This window comes from Quercus lobata, chromosome 4 (assembly GCF_001633185.2).
Source record: "Quercus lobata isolate SW786 chromosome 4, ValleyOak3.0 Primary Assembly, whole genome shotgun sequence".
NCBI lineage: Eukaryota > Viridiplantae > Streptophyta > Magnoliopsida > Fagales > Fagaceae > Quercus > Quercus lobata.
The window spans coordinates 89,323,889-89,338,615 of NC_044907.1; the positions used below are offsets into that span (position 1 = coordinate 89,323,889).

Here is a 14,727-nt window from a genome sequence, read left to right on the forward strand (position 1 = left end):
ATACTTGTCCTTTTATTACTTGCTTTACCTTGAGGGTCTAATGTGTTTTGTGCAAGTCTTTCAGGTTACAAGTATATATGTTCCAAGTGCATCACAGCTTCTCATCATTCTGAAGGGGAGAAACTTTAAGCACTTTTAGCTTATATTATTTAAGTTTTTATTCAGTATTTTGTGGTTTGTACCCATGTTGCTTTTGTAAGCTTTTAGGGTTATGTTTTATGCATGTTTGTAGGCTTTATGGTTTGTACCATACTTTATGCAGCCTTTTATGCTTTGTTTAAATCAGTACTTCTATCTAAATGTCTTGCATTTTGCATTAAGTACTGTCACTCTTGTGCCCTTGTAGGATTGTTCCTAGATGCATATACTTAGTGTATTATGCATTGATTGAGTGTTAGGCATACAAGTAACTTGCTTTGTTCTTGTTAACTTGTATGTTCAAGTGTTCATTCCAAGTGTGAATGAACACTGTGATCACTACCTTGTGGTGATTACTTGGTTGATCAAGCCATTATTTGATACTTCACTTTATCTTTGCTTGATCACCTTAAGCCTGTTTCATATGCATTTCATACTTTTCTGCATACAATGATCATGGTGTATTGCTGTGTTTCAGGAGTTTCATGTTCTTATGATTCAAGTGCTTCACAGCTTCTAGAGTTAGGTGTGAGTGAGTTTTGTTCAACTGTTCCCAACTCACATGTTAAGTCTAGAGTCTATTTTAGGGTTTTGTCACGGAATAGCCAAAGGGGGAGATTGTATGGTTGAATTTTATCAATCATCTTATTAGCTTTATTCCGTGCCAAATTTGCTTGTATTTCAGCATTTAGTAACCCTGTATTTAGATGGGTTTACTGTAAGGGTAGTCAGTGAGATAGAGTGTTGATTGCTCAAAAGTGTGCAAGAAAACAGAGACTCGCAGCTTGATCTCGCGGGTGGCTCGCAGCTGCAAGCCACCAGATGCAGCACACGTGCCAAGCGTGCCAGAAGGTGAACAGTCATGTTAGTTGGAGCACTACAGGACAAAACAGAACAACTGGTCATACGGTTATCTCGCGACTTAGTCAAGTTGCGAGGCTAAGCCGTGAGCCACCCCTGTTTTGTAAAACCTGACATTTCACATTCCTCTCTCACTCCAGTATAAATACCCCTTATACCCACAATTGAAAGAAAGCTTCCAGAGAGAATTTTGAGAGAGAAACCCTAGAGTAAAACAAGATTGATTCACCTACAATCTATACATTAGAGTTTCTTCAAATTCCTCAACTCTCTTCCTCTCCATTGTAAAACCCTTGAGAGGCATTTTACCAAAACCTTGTTCTCACCATATTCATCACTGTGAGAGGGTTGTTTGGTGTTCTGGGAAGCAATTAGGAAGGAACCAATCTACATTGGTTGATGCTACGGTCTAGTAGCGGAATCCGGGAAGCTAGAAAAGAAAAAGGTTTGGCGCAACCTCGTTGGAGCAAGAAGCTTGGAGGGCTTAGGTGCACTGGGTAGATTAGGCTTGGAGGGTCTATTGCTGTCCATGTATCCCAACTACATTTTCTAGTGGATTGTTTACCGCTTGGAGGGCGGCAGAGAGGTTTTACGCCGAGGGCTTCGGTTTCCTCTTTGATAACACATCGCGTGTTGTCTTTGTGTTTGCATCTTCCTTCTCTTTTATCTTTGCCTTTTATTATCTGTTGTGGGTTGTGATTTTATTTTGGCTTAGATAGTTTTTCCAATTCTATATTATAGCTTATGTTCATTTTTCTCACACTAGTTGTTTGACATAAAGTTTGAATTGGTTAATTTGTTAATTAGGGGTCTAAACATTCAAGGGTATTTATACACATATTTGAACTTTCACACATTAACAAAGTAATTTCTTTGTTTGTTCCCTTTCACTTTTTATTTTTATTTTTATTTTAAGAGTTGCTACCAACCATTAGTTTTGTATTAAGGCTGTGTTTGGTTCCCGTAAAATATTTTCCAGAAAATATTTATTTTTCAGAAATGCTATTTTCAGGAAAGAAAAATGTATTCAAGCTGTTTGGCTGCCACAAAATTCGTTTTATGGAAAATCAATTCCGGTATTTGGTTCGTTCAAACATTTTTACAGAAAATGCTTTACATAGCCAAGCCATCCAATTTTCCATACACTTCCTCAGCTGTAAACATGCGGATAATGAATCAATTCCACACTCATTCACAAAAGAAACAAAACCCAGCAAAAAAATTCATCAAATTCGGTCAAATTGAGATCGCACGGCAAAGGGGAAGATGAGATCGCACGGTGGAGGCGAGATCGGAGGCGAGATCGAGAAGCGCAGTGCTACGATCTATGAGCGGCGCGATCGACGAGCGGTGCGGTGCTGCGATCGACGAGCGGCTCGGTGCTGCGATCGACGAGCGGCTCGATGCTGCGATCGACGATTGGCACAGTGCGATCATCCGACTAGAGCTCGGTCTATGGTCGCCGGCGAAGTCTCTTCTTCCTCTCTCTCTCTCTCTCTCTCTCTCTCTCTCTCTCTCTCTCTCTTTTTCCTTTTTCTGGAAATGATTTGAAGTGAAAATGTGTGTAAAATCATTTCCGGGTTAAAGGAGTAAATTTTGGTCAACAGGAAATGATTTTCCGGAAAATTTCATTTTCCGTTGCTGCCTATCACGCAGGTTTGGGGGAAAATGATTTCAGGAAATCATTTTCCCCCAAAACAAACACACCCTAAGGAAATCATTTTCCCCCAAAACAAACGCACCCTAAGTGTGATTGGTTACCTATGGATCTAATTCATTTTAAGTTAAATAATTAATTAAACCGATTTTTCCACAATTCTTTTCACGCTGCACTAAAATGAATGGTTTTGTGATATGGAAATAAAAAATGGTGGCAAATTCACGTATAAGTAATTGGCTATAACTCTCTAACAACCACTTCCACAAATCATAACAAAAAGTTGTGTCCTCGTATTAATCAGAAAAGCAGGACAATGAAGTCAATGACCCAAATCAAATGATTTCTTTGTTGTCGGTGGCGTCTGCTCAACGGCCTATGCAATTTAACAAAGTAATTCCTTTATTTGTTGGCTTTCACTTTTTTTTTTTTTTTTTTTTTTAAAGACAGGACTGCTTTTATATTAATACTAAATCAGAGAAATTTTGATCAATTAAAGATCCCACGGATTTTATATTTTTGGACGTATTTGACAAATAGCATTAACGCACTACAAGGTACGCAAATGATTTTTTACGTCATAACTAACTGAGACAGCCTATATATAATACAAACTTGTCTATCTTCCTCTACCGCACACTAAAATTTCACCAGTTTCCTGCTTGTCCAAACCAATGAAGCTTCACAACCCCAATTTTTCTGCATTATTATGCTCTACATTCCTTCATATCATTCTACTTTTTACTTTAACCCTTCTGTGCTTGAAACCTGCCACCTCTTCTGTCACTCCAACAAATGAGACTGACCGTTTGGCTTTGCTCAAATTCAAGGAATCCATTGATTATGATCCATATAGAATCTTGAGCTCATGGAATGATTCTTTCCACTTCTGCAACTGGCATGGAATTACATGCGGCCGCCGTCATCAAAGAGTCACAACCTTAGAACTACAAGGTCATAACTTGCGTGGCACCATTCCCCCTTACATTGGCAACCTCACCTTTCTTAGGGCCATCGACCTTGGAAATAATAGCTTCTATGGTGAAATTCCAAAAGAAGTTGGTCAGTTGTTCCGATTGCGAGAACTCATTCTTATAAATAACACGTTGGGAGGAGAAATTCCAACCAACTTGTCCAACTGCTCTGAACTTAGGCTGATAAGTGTCTGGAACAACAAACTTATTGGGAAAATTCCCATGGAGCTTGGCTCTTTGACCAAGCTTACTTTTCTTCGGGTTGCCAAGAACAATTTCATTGGAGGAATCCCAAGTTTCTTGGGAAATCTTTCATTACTTGTATTTTTTTCGGCATCCTTTAATGACTTAGAGGGAAATATTCCAGAAAGCATAGGCCGTTTGAAAAGCATGTCAATTTTCTTAGTTGGAGCCAATAAATTGAACGGTATGGTCCCCTCCTCTCTCTACAATATATCATCTATTACATTCTTGGTATTAACACAAAACCAACTTAGTGGTACCCTTCCAGAAAATATAGGCCATACTCTCCCTAATCTCCAATGGTTTACAATAGGTGATAACAAATTCTTTGGGTCAATCCCTAGTTCTTTGTGCAATGCATCTAAACTTCAAAAACTTGTCATTAACTATAATAGCTTTGTGGGATCAGTTCCAACTAATTTGGGCTATCTACAAGATCTTGAAATCCTGCATCTAGGTGAGAATAAATTAGGAAGGGATTTGAACTTTTTAACATCTTTAAGAAACTGTAGCAAAATGAACATGCTATCATTTGTAGAAAACCGATTTGAAGGTGTTTTGCCCAGTTCTATAGCCAACTTGTCAACACAACTCACAGGATTATATTTGGGACGCAACAAAATATCTGGAACTATTCATGTAGCATTGCAGAATCTCATCAATTTAATTGTCTTGGGCATGGATGAGAATCTTTTCACAGGTATGATACCTACCTGTTTTGGGAAGTTTCAAAAGATGCAAGGATTGTATTTAAATGGAAACAAATTGTCAGGGAAAATCCCAAGTTCTATTGGCAACCTTACTCAATTGGCTGAATTGTTTTTGTCTGAAAACAATTTTGAAGGAAGCATTCCTCCAAGTATTGGTACTTGTCAAAGTTTACAAAAGTTGGATGTTTCACAAAATTACCTTAGTGGAGTCATTCCCCAACAGGTTTTTCAAATTTTTTCTTTGTCACTTTTACTCAATTTATCCCATAACTCATTTAGTGGCAAATTACCTGTTGAGGTAGACAGTTTGAAGAATATTAATTCACTCGATGTTTCTAAAAACAATTTTTCTGGTGAAATTCCTACAACAATTGGAAATTGCTTGAACTTAGTGTATCTAGGCTTGCAAGGGAATTCCTTTAACGGGACCATACCTTCATCAATGGCTTCATTGAAAAGCCTTGAACATTTAGATGTTTCACGAAACAACTTATCAGGATTAATTCCAAAAGGTCTAGAGAAGCTTTCATTTTTTAAATATTTGAACATTTCGTTCAACAATATTGAGGGTGAGGTTCCAACAGAAGGAATTTTCAAAAATGTAAATATGATATCTGTTATTGGAAACAATAAGCTTTGTGGGGGTATTCCACAGTTGCAATTACCAACATGCCACAAAGTTATGAAATCAAGAAAGTCCCTTGCTTCTAGATTGACAATCATAATTGTTTGTGTCATTACAAGTATTCTTCTAGTTTCAACCTTTCTCGTTCTTTATTGGAGGAAAAAATCAAAAAAGAAACCATCGTCTATAGTCCCAAATATTGATCTCCTTCCAACAATTTCGTACAAAATGCTCCATCAAGCGACTAATGGATTTTCCCTCAACAATTTAATTGGATCCGGTAGTTTTGGAGTAGTTTATAAAGGAGTTCTTGAGCAAGATGAAAGATTAGTGGCTATAAAGGTTCTTAACCTTCAAAACAAAGATGCTTCGAAGAGTTTTATGGCAGAATGCAATGTATTAAGAAATGTTCGGCACCGAAATCTTATAAAGATCTTAACATGTTGCTCCAGTATAAATTATATTGGTGATGATTTCAAAGCTCTAGTTTTTGAATTCATGACAAATGGGAGCTTGGAAATGTGGTTGCATCCGATGAAAGATAGTGACAATCAATCAAAAAATTTGAGCCTTCTTCAAAGACTAATTATTGCAATTGATGTGGCTTTTGCTTTAAACTATCTTCACAATCATTGTGAGCAAAAAATCATTCATTGTGATTTAAAGCCAAGCAATATTCTTCTTGATAGTGATATGATTGCTCATGTAAGTGATTTTGGCTTATCAAGGCTCCTCACAACTTTGAATGGTTCTTCCCAAAAGTGTGCCAGCACAATTGGATTAAAGGGATCTATCGGTTATGCTGCTCCAGGTATTATCTTTCTTCTTTTGTTTTAAATCCTTAACTATTCTAATGTATTTATTTTCTTTTTGTCACTTTATCAAATGAAAGGATTTTAACTCCTTGATTTTCTTGTCATATATACTTTTTAATTTTCGTATCATCAACATATTCGCATGGGTGTACACATAATTAGCATATTAACATAAACTCTCACTTAGTAATTTTTATTTATTTATTTGCTAAGTAACTCTCGCTTAGTATTTGTTTTTCTCTTAGAAGTTAAAACACGTTCACGTTTGTACCATGCAAGCACGTAATTAATTTTATTTTATTTTATAAAACTACAAATTTTAATTGAAAAATAACATTCAAATATGATTCAAACTTTGAGAAATGTTAAATTTGATATTCTTTGACTAAAATTTGTACCTTCTTTGAACAGGTATATTTTCTTAATCAAAATAAATCAACAAGAGGGGCAAAAAGTGATTTGGACCCTTGGGATAAAGTTATTACTGTTTCCTTTAATTTCAAAAGTAATAGCATATGTCATTATTTTTTTTACTATAGATTTGTTTTTATTTCTTGACTTCGCATTCTGTAAACCATAAATCCATATTTTTGTAATAGATAGAATATTGCTTAATTTCCCTCCATTCCATGAGTTGTAGAGTATGGCATGGGCGGTGAAGCATCAACTGAGGGGGATGTATATAGTTATGGAGTCCTTGTGTTGGAAATGTTCACAGGAAGGAGACCCACTGATGATATGTTTAAAGATGGTCTCAATCTCCATAAATTTGTTCAGATGTCCTTACCAAAAAGGCTCATTCAAGTTGTCGACCCAATGCTTTTGCCAAGAGAAGTTGAAGAAATGGAAGTAGCAACTGCAACAATGATGGCAACAAAAGAAGATGACAATGACAATGAAATTGTAGAAGAAGCTAATAATACTGAGGACTTTAGGCATATTGATGTGGATATGCAAAAGTACTTACTCTCAATCCTTAATATTGGAATCTTATGTTCACTGGAATCTCCAAAAGAGAGAATCAATATGGAGGAAGTCATTAAGGAACTACAATTGATAAAAAGTACTTTTGTTGGTTTGGGGATTCGTAGAGGTAGACCAAGTAGAGCTCAAGTAAGAGGCATTTCATTTTAATTATTATAAGACTACTCTAAGTAGTGTGTCCTAGTCATTTACGTTGATTTCATTCAGTTCCCAAATACTTCTTTTCAAAGAGCAGGGAAACTTTATGTTTACCTTTTTATTAATCTTGAGTAGGTTGTCATAGCTGATTTTAAAATTATATTTTCATTTCTCACTCGTGGTCAAATTGCTAAACAGAAATTGTCATCTTATTAATACCCATGACCTTGAAACCTTGTAATGGTTATTGTTTTTTATATTATCAAGGTATAAAATGGTAAGCTAATGAACTTTTTTTGTGAATTGCAAAGGCCTGGAACAACTAGAAGAGATTAAATGTCTTTAATAATGCTTAGATTATGCAAGGGATTATGAGTCATGATCTTGATTTCTAGCTAGTTTAATATCCCTTGTTGAAATGATCAATGGATTATTTTCTTTCTCTTCTAGTGTAGGAATCATGATTTTCTTTCTCTTCTATGTGATTACGAGTTTGTACTAATAATCAATCCAATTCCTAAAAGTCTTTATAGGAAGGAATGTATCAAAGATGCCATGTTAGTTTAGAAATTTAGTTGCTTTATGCAACATTATTTTAGTATACAAATAAAAATGGATGTTTCGTTTAATTTCTATTTAAGCTCAAAGTTTTAGATTATAGTAGCTTGTGGCTGTTGAGAATAAAACAATTAATCTAAGTTTCAATTTATTATATAAGACTTTAAACCAATAGAAGACCAATCACCCATCACTGCCCAATATTTGATGAATTAGATATGGCACACAGCGAACAGTCTAGGACCTCCCTTAAGCATATAAAGCTCTGTATATGTGGCTACACAAGAGAAGCAACCTGACTTAGTTTTGGTCCATGTAGCCTTATCCTTTACCTTGGATCTACAAGACTTATTGGCTTTGGAGTATGACTAAACCAAGTTCTATTTTTTAAGACTGAATCCACCAAAGCCTCATAGATTGTTGCATCATATATAATCCTATATATTTCCAAATTTAAGCAAAAGTGTTCCAACTAGGTGTCAGTGGTCAAGCCATAGGAAGATTGTTTTCCCAAGGCGATCTAACCCAATTTAGAGCATCAACAATAATACTCTAAACGAAATTTTAATTAAAAAAGAAGTATCCATTAGCTATTTGACAAGTTGGCAGACAGATTTTGAATCTAATAGACATGTATATATGCATAGATGATTAACTCTTGTAGGCTTGTAGCACTCATTCTTAAGACAAAGAGAGAATGTGCGAATGTGGCACAAAAGAATATATTGAACCGTGTTAACTAAGGTTACCATGTATACGTGCAAGCAATAGAGAGAGAAAAGCATTAAACTAGTAACTTAAACCCCAAAAAATAGAATTGTGTAAAAAAATACTACAATATACAAAGAGCTCATAAATGCTAAAAAAAAACAAAGAGAAATCCTATGTCTATAATATTTTCAAAACACTTAAAAAACTAATAATAACTAGCCACCAATAAACTTAAGTGGTAGTTTATTACAAGCTGTTATTGGTGAGGTAAAAAAGTAATTTCAATAGTGTAGACACCGCATTTTGTACTTGTTAATAAATTTTGGTCCCCGACCTCAATGATGAGCTTGACATATGTCAACCAAGGGTAATTAAAGAGTTCAAAATAGTTTGGAAGTAATCACAACCCAAAAGTGTTCAAATCGCTTTGAAGTCAATATTGAAAAATGACCATTGCTCATTGTTTTGACCATAACTTTTGATCCACAAAGAACTTTTGAGTGCAGTTTATTTTATTGAAAAATATACATCCTGGGTTTCAATTTGAATATAAATTTTGCATAATTTGGGCTTATATTGAGTAAGTTAAGACCATTTTAAATTGGGCCAACTGGACAGTCCGATTTTCTGGGTTTTAAAACTTCTTTTTAATGGCCCAAAACATCATGTTTTGATGTGGGCCAGCCCATAAACCCTTTTAACGTCCAAAGACAATTAGAAAGCCCCAAAAACCCTAATTTTAACTTATAAATACCCATCTTATGTCTCCAATCAAAACCCTAGCTAAACCTAATCTAGGTGACGACTCATACCACTCTTCAACGTGATGGATCCATATCTTGTAGTTTTGATCCATTACAAATTTACACAAATCTAGTGTACACAAACACACATTGTTTTTGTATTTTTCAAAAAATTTCTCCCCCTTTTTTATTTATTTATTGAAAGCAATAAACAAAACAAGAAAAAAAAATATATATTAAAAAACAATAAAAACTAGACTGACTCAAAAACAAACAAACAAACATGAAATGCAAGAAAGGGATGGAATCAATTGAAGGAGTCTTTTTCCTTCCAAACGGGAGACTTGGAGGAAGATGAAGTTTTCCTGTTCTGAGACCTCTGCATAGGTGAATAAGAAGGAGGATTAAACCCATTGAAATTCGTTAAGAACATCACAACCTCTAAGAGTTCCCCAAAATGAGCTAAAGAGTTTTGAAGATAATTTAGCCTCCAAAAGATAACACATTGTTGCTTTGTTGTGTTGCAAACCATTAATAACAATTTGGACGAGTGTGTCTTGAAGCTCGATAATGATGATGAAAGTGTGGTTTCTTTGGTTGAGACTTCTTATTGGTGAAGTGATGATTGTTCTGCTTAACTTCTTTAACAACCTTAGGGGGCTCTCCTAGAATGGATTTTCCCTTATCATTTTTAACCTCACTAACATTTTCAGTTTTGGGTCCAATTATCTCAAGTTCAACATTAGAAGCAGGAGAAACAAACACAACATTATTCAAAGCACTAGAGGAAGTACTACAAGAAGAGAGAGAGTGATCATACCTGAGACCAGTTTTATCGGATGCAACCTTTTGGAAATTCAGCATTTCATCTAGCTTAGCACTTGAAGTCCTTTCCAATTGAGCTCTCACTTGAAATAGCCCAGCATTCAGTTTCTTGGTCTTTTCAACTAGGAAGTTGTTTTCAAACCGCAATGGTCTAATGATTTGATTTGCTTCATCAACTTTAGTGGAGAGTTCTTCTCATTCCAATTCCACTTCACTCAGCTTCCTTGTAGCTAGCCTATAAATCTTTTCATCCTTCTTGGAAATCTTGTAAAACTTTGACTAGGCAGTATGGATATCATCTTTTTCATCCATCTCTTCAAATTTGGACTCCATCAATTCCTCTTCCTTATCAACCAGTTCTTCAAACTCTTTGGACAAATCAACAGTGGTTGTGAAGGCGTTGACTATCCCTTCTTAATCACTATCCTCTGAGTCTACATCTGGTTCGGTATTACTCAAGGTGGTAGTTAGGGCTTTGCTCTTGCCAATTGACTTGAGATAGGTAGGACATTCTGGATTCATGTGTCCATACCCTTGACACCCATAGCATTTTGGACTAGTTGGAATGTTGCTACTTTGTCCATCTTCTTAGGATTCTCTTTTGAATTTCTCTCAAGTTTTAGATTGAAAGAATCTAGGCTGCTTGCGATCCTTGTCATTTGCTTTGACATTCGTATTCTTGATGAACTTCTTGAATTGTCTGGTAATGTAAAATTTGAGCCTTGAGTTCTCATCTTCAGACGACTCATCTTCTTCATCATTCTTGGCTTTGAGAGCTATATTCTTGTTCTTGCTCCCTTTGCCAATCCTAACTAAACCTAAATAAGTTTGCAAATTCCCAATCAACTCCATCAAAGGAATAGTGTCAATGTCCTTTGACTCTTTAATGGCGGTGATCTTAACATGAAATCACTCTGGGAGAGATCTGAGGATTTTCCTCACAATTTTAGGCTCTAGAATCTTTTCACCTAAATTGAAAGAAGAATTCACTATGTCCTTGAGCTTAGCTTAGAATTCATAGAACGCTTCTGTTAGGTTCTAAATGTTTAAAACCATTGACAAATCGTAAACACAAACTTGTCTAAATATAGATTTTAGAGTCTATAGGTATTATTAGACAATGCTCAAGGTGATTCAAGTCAAGATTCAAGAACAAGTGTGCTACAGAAAGAAGATTTTAGAATTTGTCTGGTTCGACCAACCGAGAGACAAGCTCGATCAATCGAGATTCGTATTTGTAGAATTTTAATTAAACCCAAACATCAGTTCAAGCCCATTAAGGATTAGGGTTTCAGATCTACTTCTTCCAGTATATAAAGGAAACCCTAAGCACATTTTTATAAGGCTTTTTAGAGAGAAAATAGTGTGCCTCTTTTTGTATCTAGGGTTGTGTACCTAAAAGCTCTCTCATGTCTTCTACCGGTGTTATTCCTTGAAGAATCTCAAGATCCGATATTGTAGAAGTTGTTGCCTTCTCTAATCATCAAAGGTGCTGATGATCTAAACTTTCAAGGGTGATCTTGGAATCACAAATAGGAGAGTTTGTGTTGCTAAACCTTTGAGTGTGATCTCAAAGTCACAAACGTGGGTGTTTGTGCTTTTGCAAAGGCCAAAGAAATAAGTAGTCCATGGACTTGGTGCTATCATAGGGTCGTGGTAGTAAGTTTTCTACTCGAGGTAGCAATAGAATGTTAGTAGTATAAGTCACTATTGTACAAACTTCAATTCTTTCATAGTGGATTTGCTGTTTTACCTTGAGGATAGCTAGGTTAAATCCTCTCCAAGTTTTTTATCGATTTGATTTTCCTGGGTCATCATATCATTGTGTTCTTTATTTTTCTGCTGCTTTACATGATATGATTGTTATTGGTTAACCTAGATCTAAATAATAAACCTAAGTATTCACTTGGTTAATTAATTGGGTTAAACAATCTAGTTTACAGGGGTCTAAAAACTCACAAGTGGTATCAAAACAAGTAACTCTTTTATTTTAGATCTTTTGATCTAAGAGCTGATCCTTGACCCCTGTTGTCATGGATAATTTGAAGTGTCTTTCTGATCATGTTTCTGCTCATGCTTCTGTTGATTTTATTGATGCCTGTGAAACTCTTTGTAATGAATTATTGAAATCTATGAAAATTGCTAAGAAATTCAATGAAGAGTTAAAATTCGCTAATCTTGAAAAAGATGAATTGGTTGTTAGATTAGATGAATCTAATAAAAAGAATGAATTTTTGAGAAATCAAATTTCCTCTCAAGATGAGAAGATGAAAAGCTTGGAACAAGAGTTAGTTGAATCTAAAGCTAAAATTGAAAATTTGACTAGTACCAAGCCTGCTATTGATAACAGAAGTGTTTCTATTTCTTTTTAGCCTAAAACTGAGAAAGTTTATATCCCTCCTTTTAAGAGGAATAATAAAGAAAATGTTTATTTTGCTAGGATAGACAAAGGTAAAAGTTCTGATGTAGACACTGAAGTTTTTAAACCTAAGTCTAAACCTACTGTTAGAGAGCATAATAAATTTGTTTTTTTGCCTACTTGTCACCTTTGTGGTGTTGTTGGTCATATTAGACCAAATTGTTCTTTGTTGGGACAAAAACCAAAATCTGAGACTAGATTTGTTGTTAGGAATACTGATGTTCCTAAATTTGTTCCTGTTTGTCACTTTTGTGGTGTCTCTAGTTACGTTCATCCTAATTGTCATAAATTGAAATTTAAGCATTCTATGTTTCAGTCTAGGATATGTGATGATATTTCTCCTGCCATAAGTCCATATAAATTGTTTCATATTCTTTTGAAAAATTTGAGCTTGTTGGCTTGTGAAAGGAATTTGCAGGATTTTAGTCTCTCTCAGAAGATTGGTGTAATATCTCAAATACACTCTACTTCTCATGGATTTTTACCTACAAAGCCAAAAACTTGTGCTATATGGGTGAGAAAAGATTCTCTAAGGTGAGTGTTGTTTTACTTGTCCCTGATTTAATTCTTTCAATTGTTTGTGGACATGTTTTGTTTTTGTTTTTGTTTTTGGTTTTTTTTTTTTTTTAGGTTGTTTATTATTAAAAAGAAAGTCCAAAAACATTGAAAATTTTGAAAAAGACAAAAATGTTTTATTTTGGGTCTTGCTTTATTTGTTTTTGAGGATTACATGAATTATAATATCTCTCTCTTGATTTAGAACATGCTTGACTTTGTGGAGAAACTTGAATAATATGTGTTATATAAGTGCTAAGCTATTTCTGATTTTGTGTGAGTATGTACTAATTTGTACATGTACTCAAGGGTTAATTAAGAAATTGATATTTCTTGTTTGTGTACCCTCTATAACTTAGTTAAGCACTATCATGCCTTGCATTTGCATTGTTCATTTAGCATAATGTGTGCTTTTTGTTTTTGGTCATAATTTTTTTTACCAAAAAGATTTTTGTGCTTTGTATTTCACACCTTGGATTTATAATCAAGGATTGGCCATATTATCTTTACATAACATGTTTATGTACCTTGTTTAGCTTGGATGAGCTTCTTTTATTGCACTTTACTAGTTTGAGCTTTGTAGTGCATGTTGTGTGGGAGATGTTTATAGTTTTTGATCACTTTATCTTGATCTTGAAGTCACATGTCTTTGACTGTCGGACTTGAACCTTTTGAGAAAGGCATAAATAACCATCTCACCACTGTTTACTAGCCAATCATGAACACCTTAGTGCATATCGTAAGATTTTGTGCCCGAGAAAGTGTAGCACTTGCACAAAAAGAACATAAGGTGTAGCCTCAGTTTAAATGTTAAAATTGGTGTGTACATTATTGGACTTAATGTTAAATCAAACAAATAAAATTGGTGTGTATATTATCCCGGCTATTTTAATAAGTTTCTGATCAAATAAAAATTGGTGTGTACGATATGAGGCAAATCAAGAAACTTACATGATTGCAAGCTTATTTTCTAGGAGATGTGAGAGTTATATGATGTAACTCTTTAGGTGATAGTCTCTTTCAAATTCTATGTGATGAATTTTGTAGAAATTGTGATTAATTGCTATTCACATATCACCTCACATGTATCTCAAACTTTTGCTAGTTGCACACACTACACAAGTTACTCTTTGCTAAATTTTATACATGTTAATGTGTGTGATCTTGTTGTGGCCATCTAAGATTATATGTTCCTTGATTTTAATGCAAAATACATTTAATGTTTGAGTTGTTGAGGAAAAATTGATTCAAAAATGTGTTTTTGGAAGATCTGGGTTGAATACAAGTGTTTTTGAAAAACATTTCATCTCATACCCATGCATTCTATTTATAAAATACTATGCTTTGAGGAGTTTCTGCATAAAATTGCTCTGTTTTTCAAAATTTTGGGTTTTCCAGATTTTTGATCGATCAAGTGTGATTTTCGATCAATCGAAAAATTCCAGATTTTTCAAGTCTTGCTTCTGCCTGACTCGATTGGTATTCGATCGATGCTCGACCGATCAAAACTGAAAATTTTTCAATTTTTAAGTATTTGACCAATCTTTTTTTTTTTTTTTTTGGCATCATTTATGTTTAGGATTCACATACATTGCATTATTTTTTGTATCCATCTTACAGTTTTGCAATCATATCTCTCATTGTTTTCACACATACCATGCATACACTTTGCTAAATTGGGTACTTAACTTGATTTAAAAATTTATTGATTAATTTTTGATTCCTTTGTACATTTTAGTATATGCTATTTTTTACGTGTGAACTGCAGGAA

At 34.6% G+C, this 14,727-nt stretch overlaps 1 protein-coding gene across 1 annotated transcript; it reads left to right on the forward strand.

Annotated features, from left to right (window-relative positions):
• Nucleotides 1-3,330: 3,330 nt before the first annotated feature.
• On the forward strand, nucleotides 3,331-7,600 carry LOC115986112 (probable LRR receptor-like serine/threonine-protein kinase At3g47570). The gene is made up of 5 exons (XM_031108970.1): nucleotides 3,331-3,886; nucleotides 4,100-4,286; nucleotides 5,367-6,019; nucleotides 6,664-7,136; nucleotides 7,455-7,600. The coding sequence occupies exons 1-5, from the start codon at nucleotides 3,331-3,333 to the stop codon at nucleotides 7,479-7,481; spliced, it is 1,896 nt and encodes a 631-aa protein (XP_030964830.1). The 3' UTR covers nucleotides 7,482-7,600.
• Nucleotides 7,601-14,727: the final 7,127 nt, after the last annotated feature.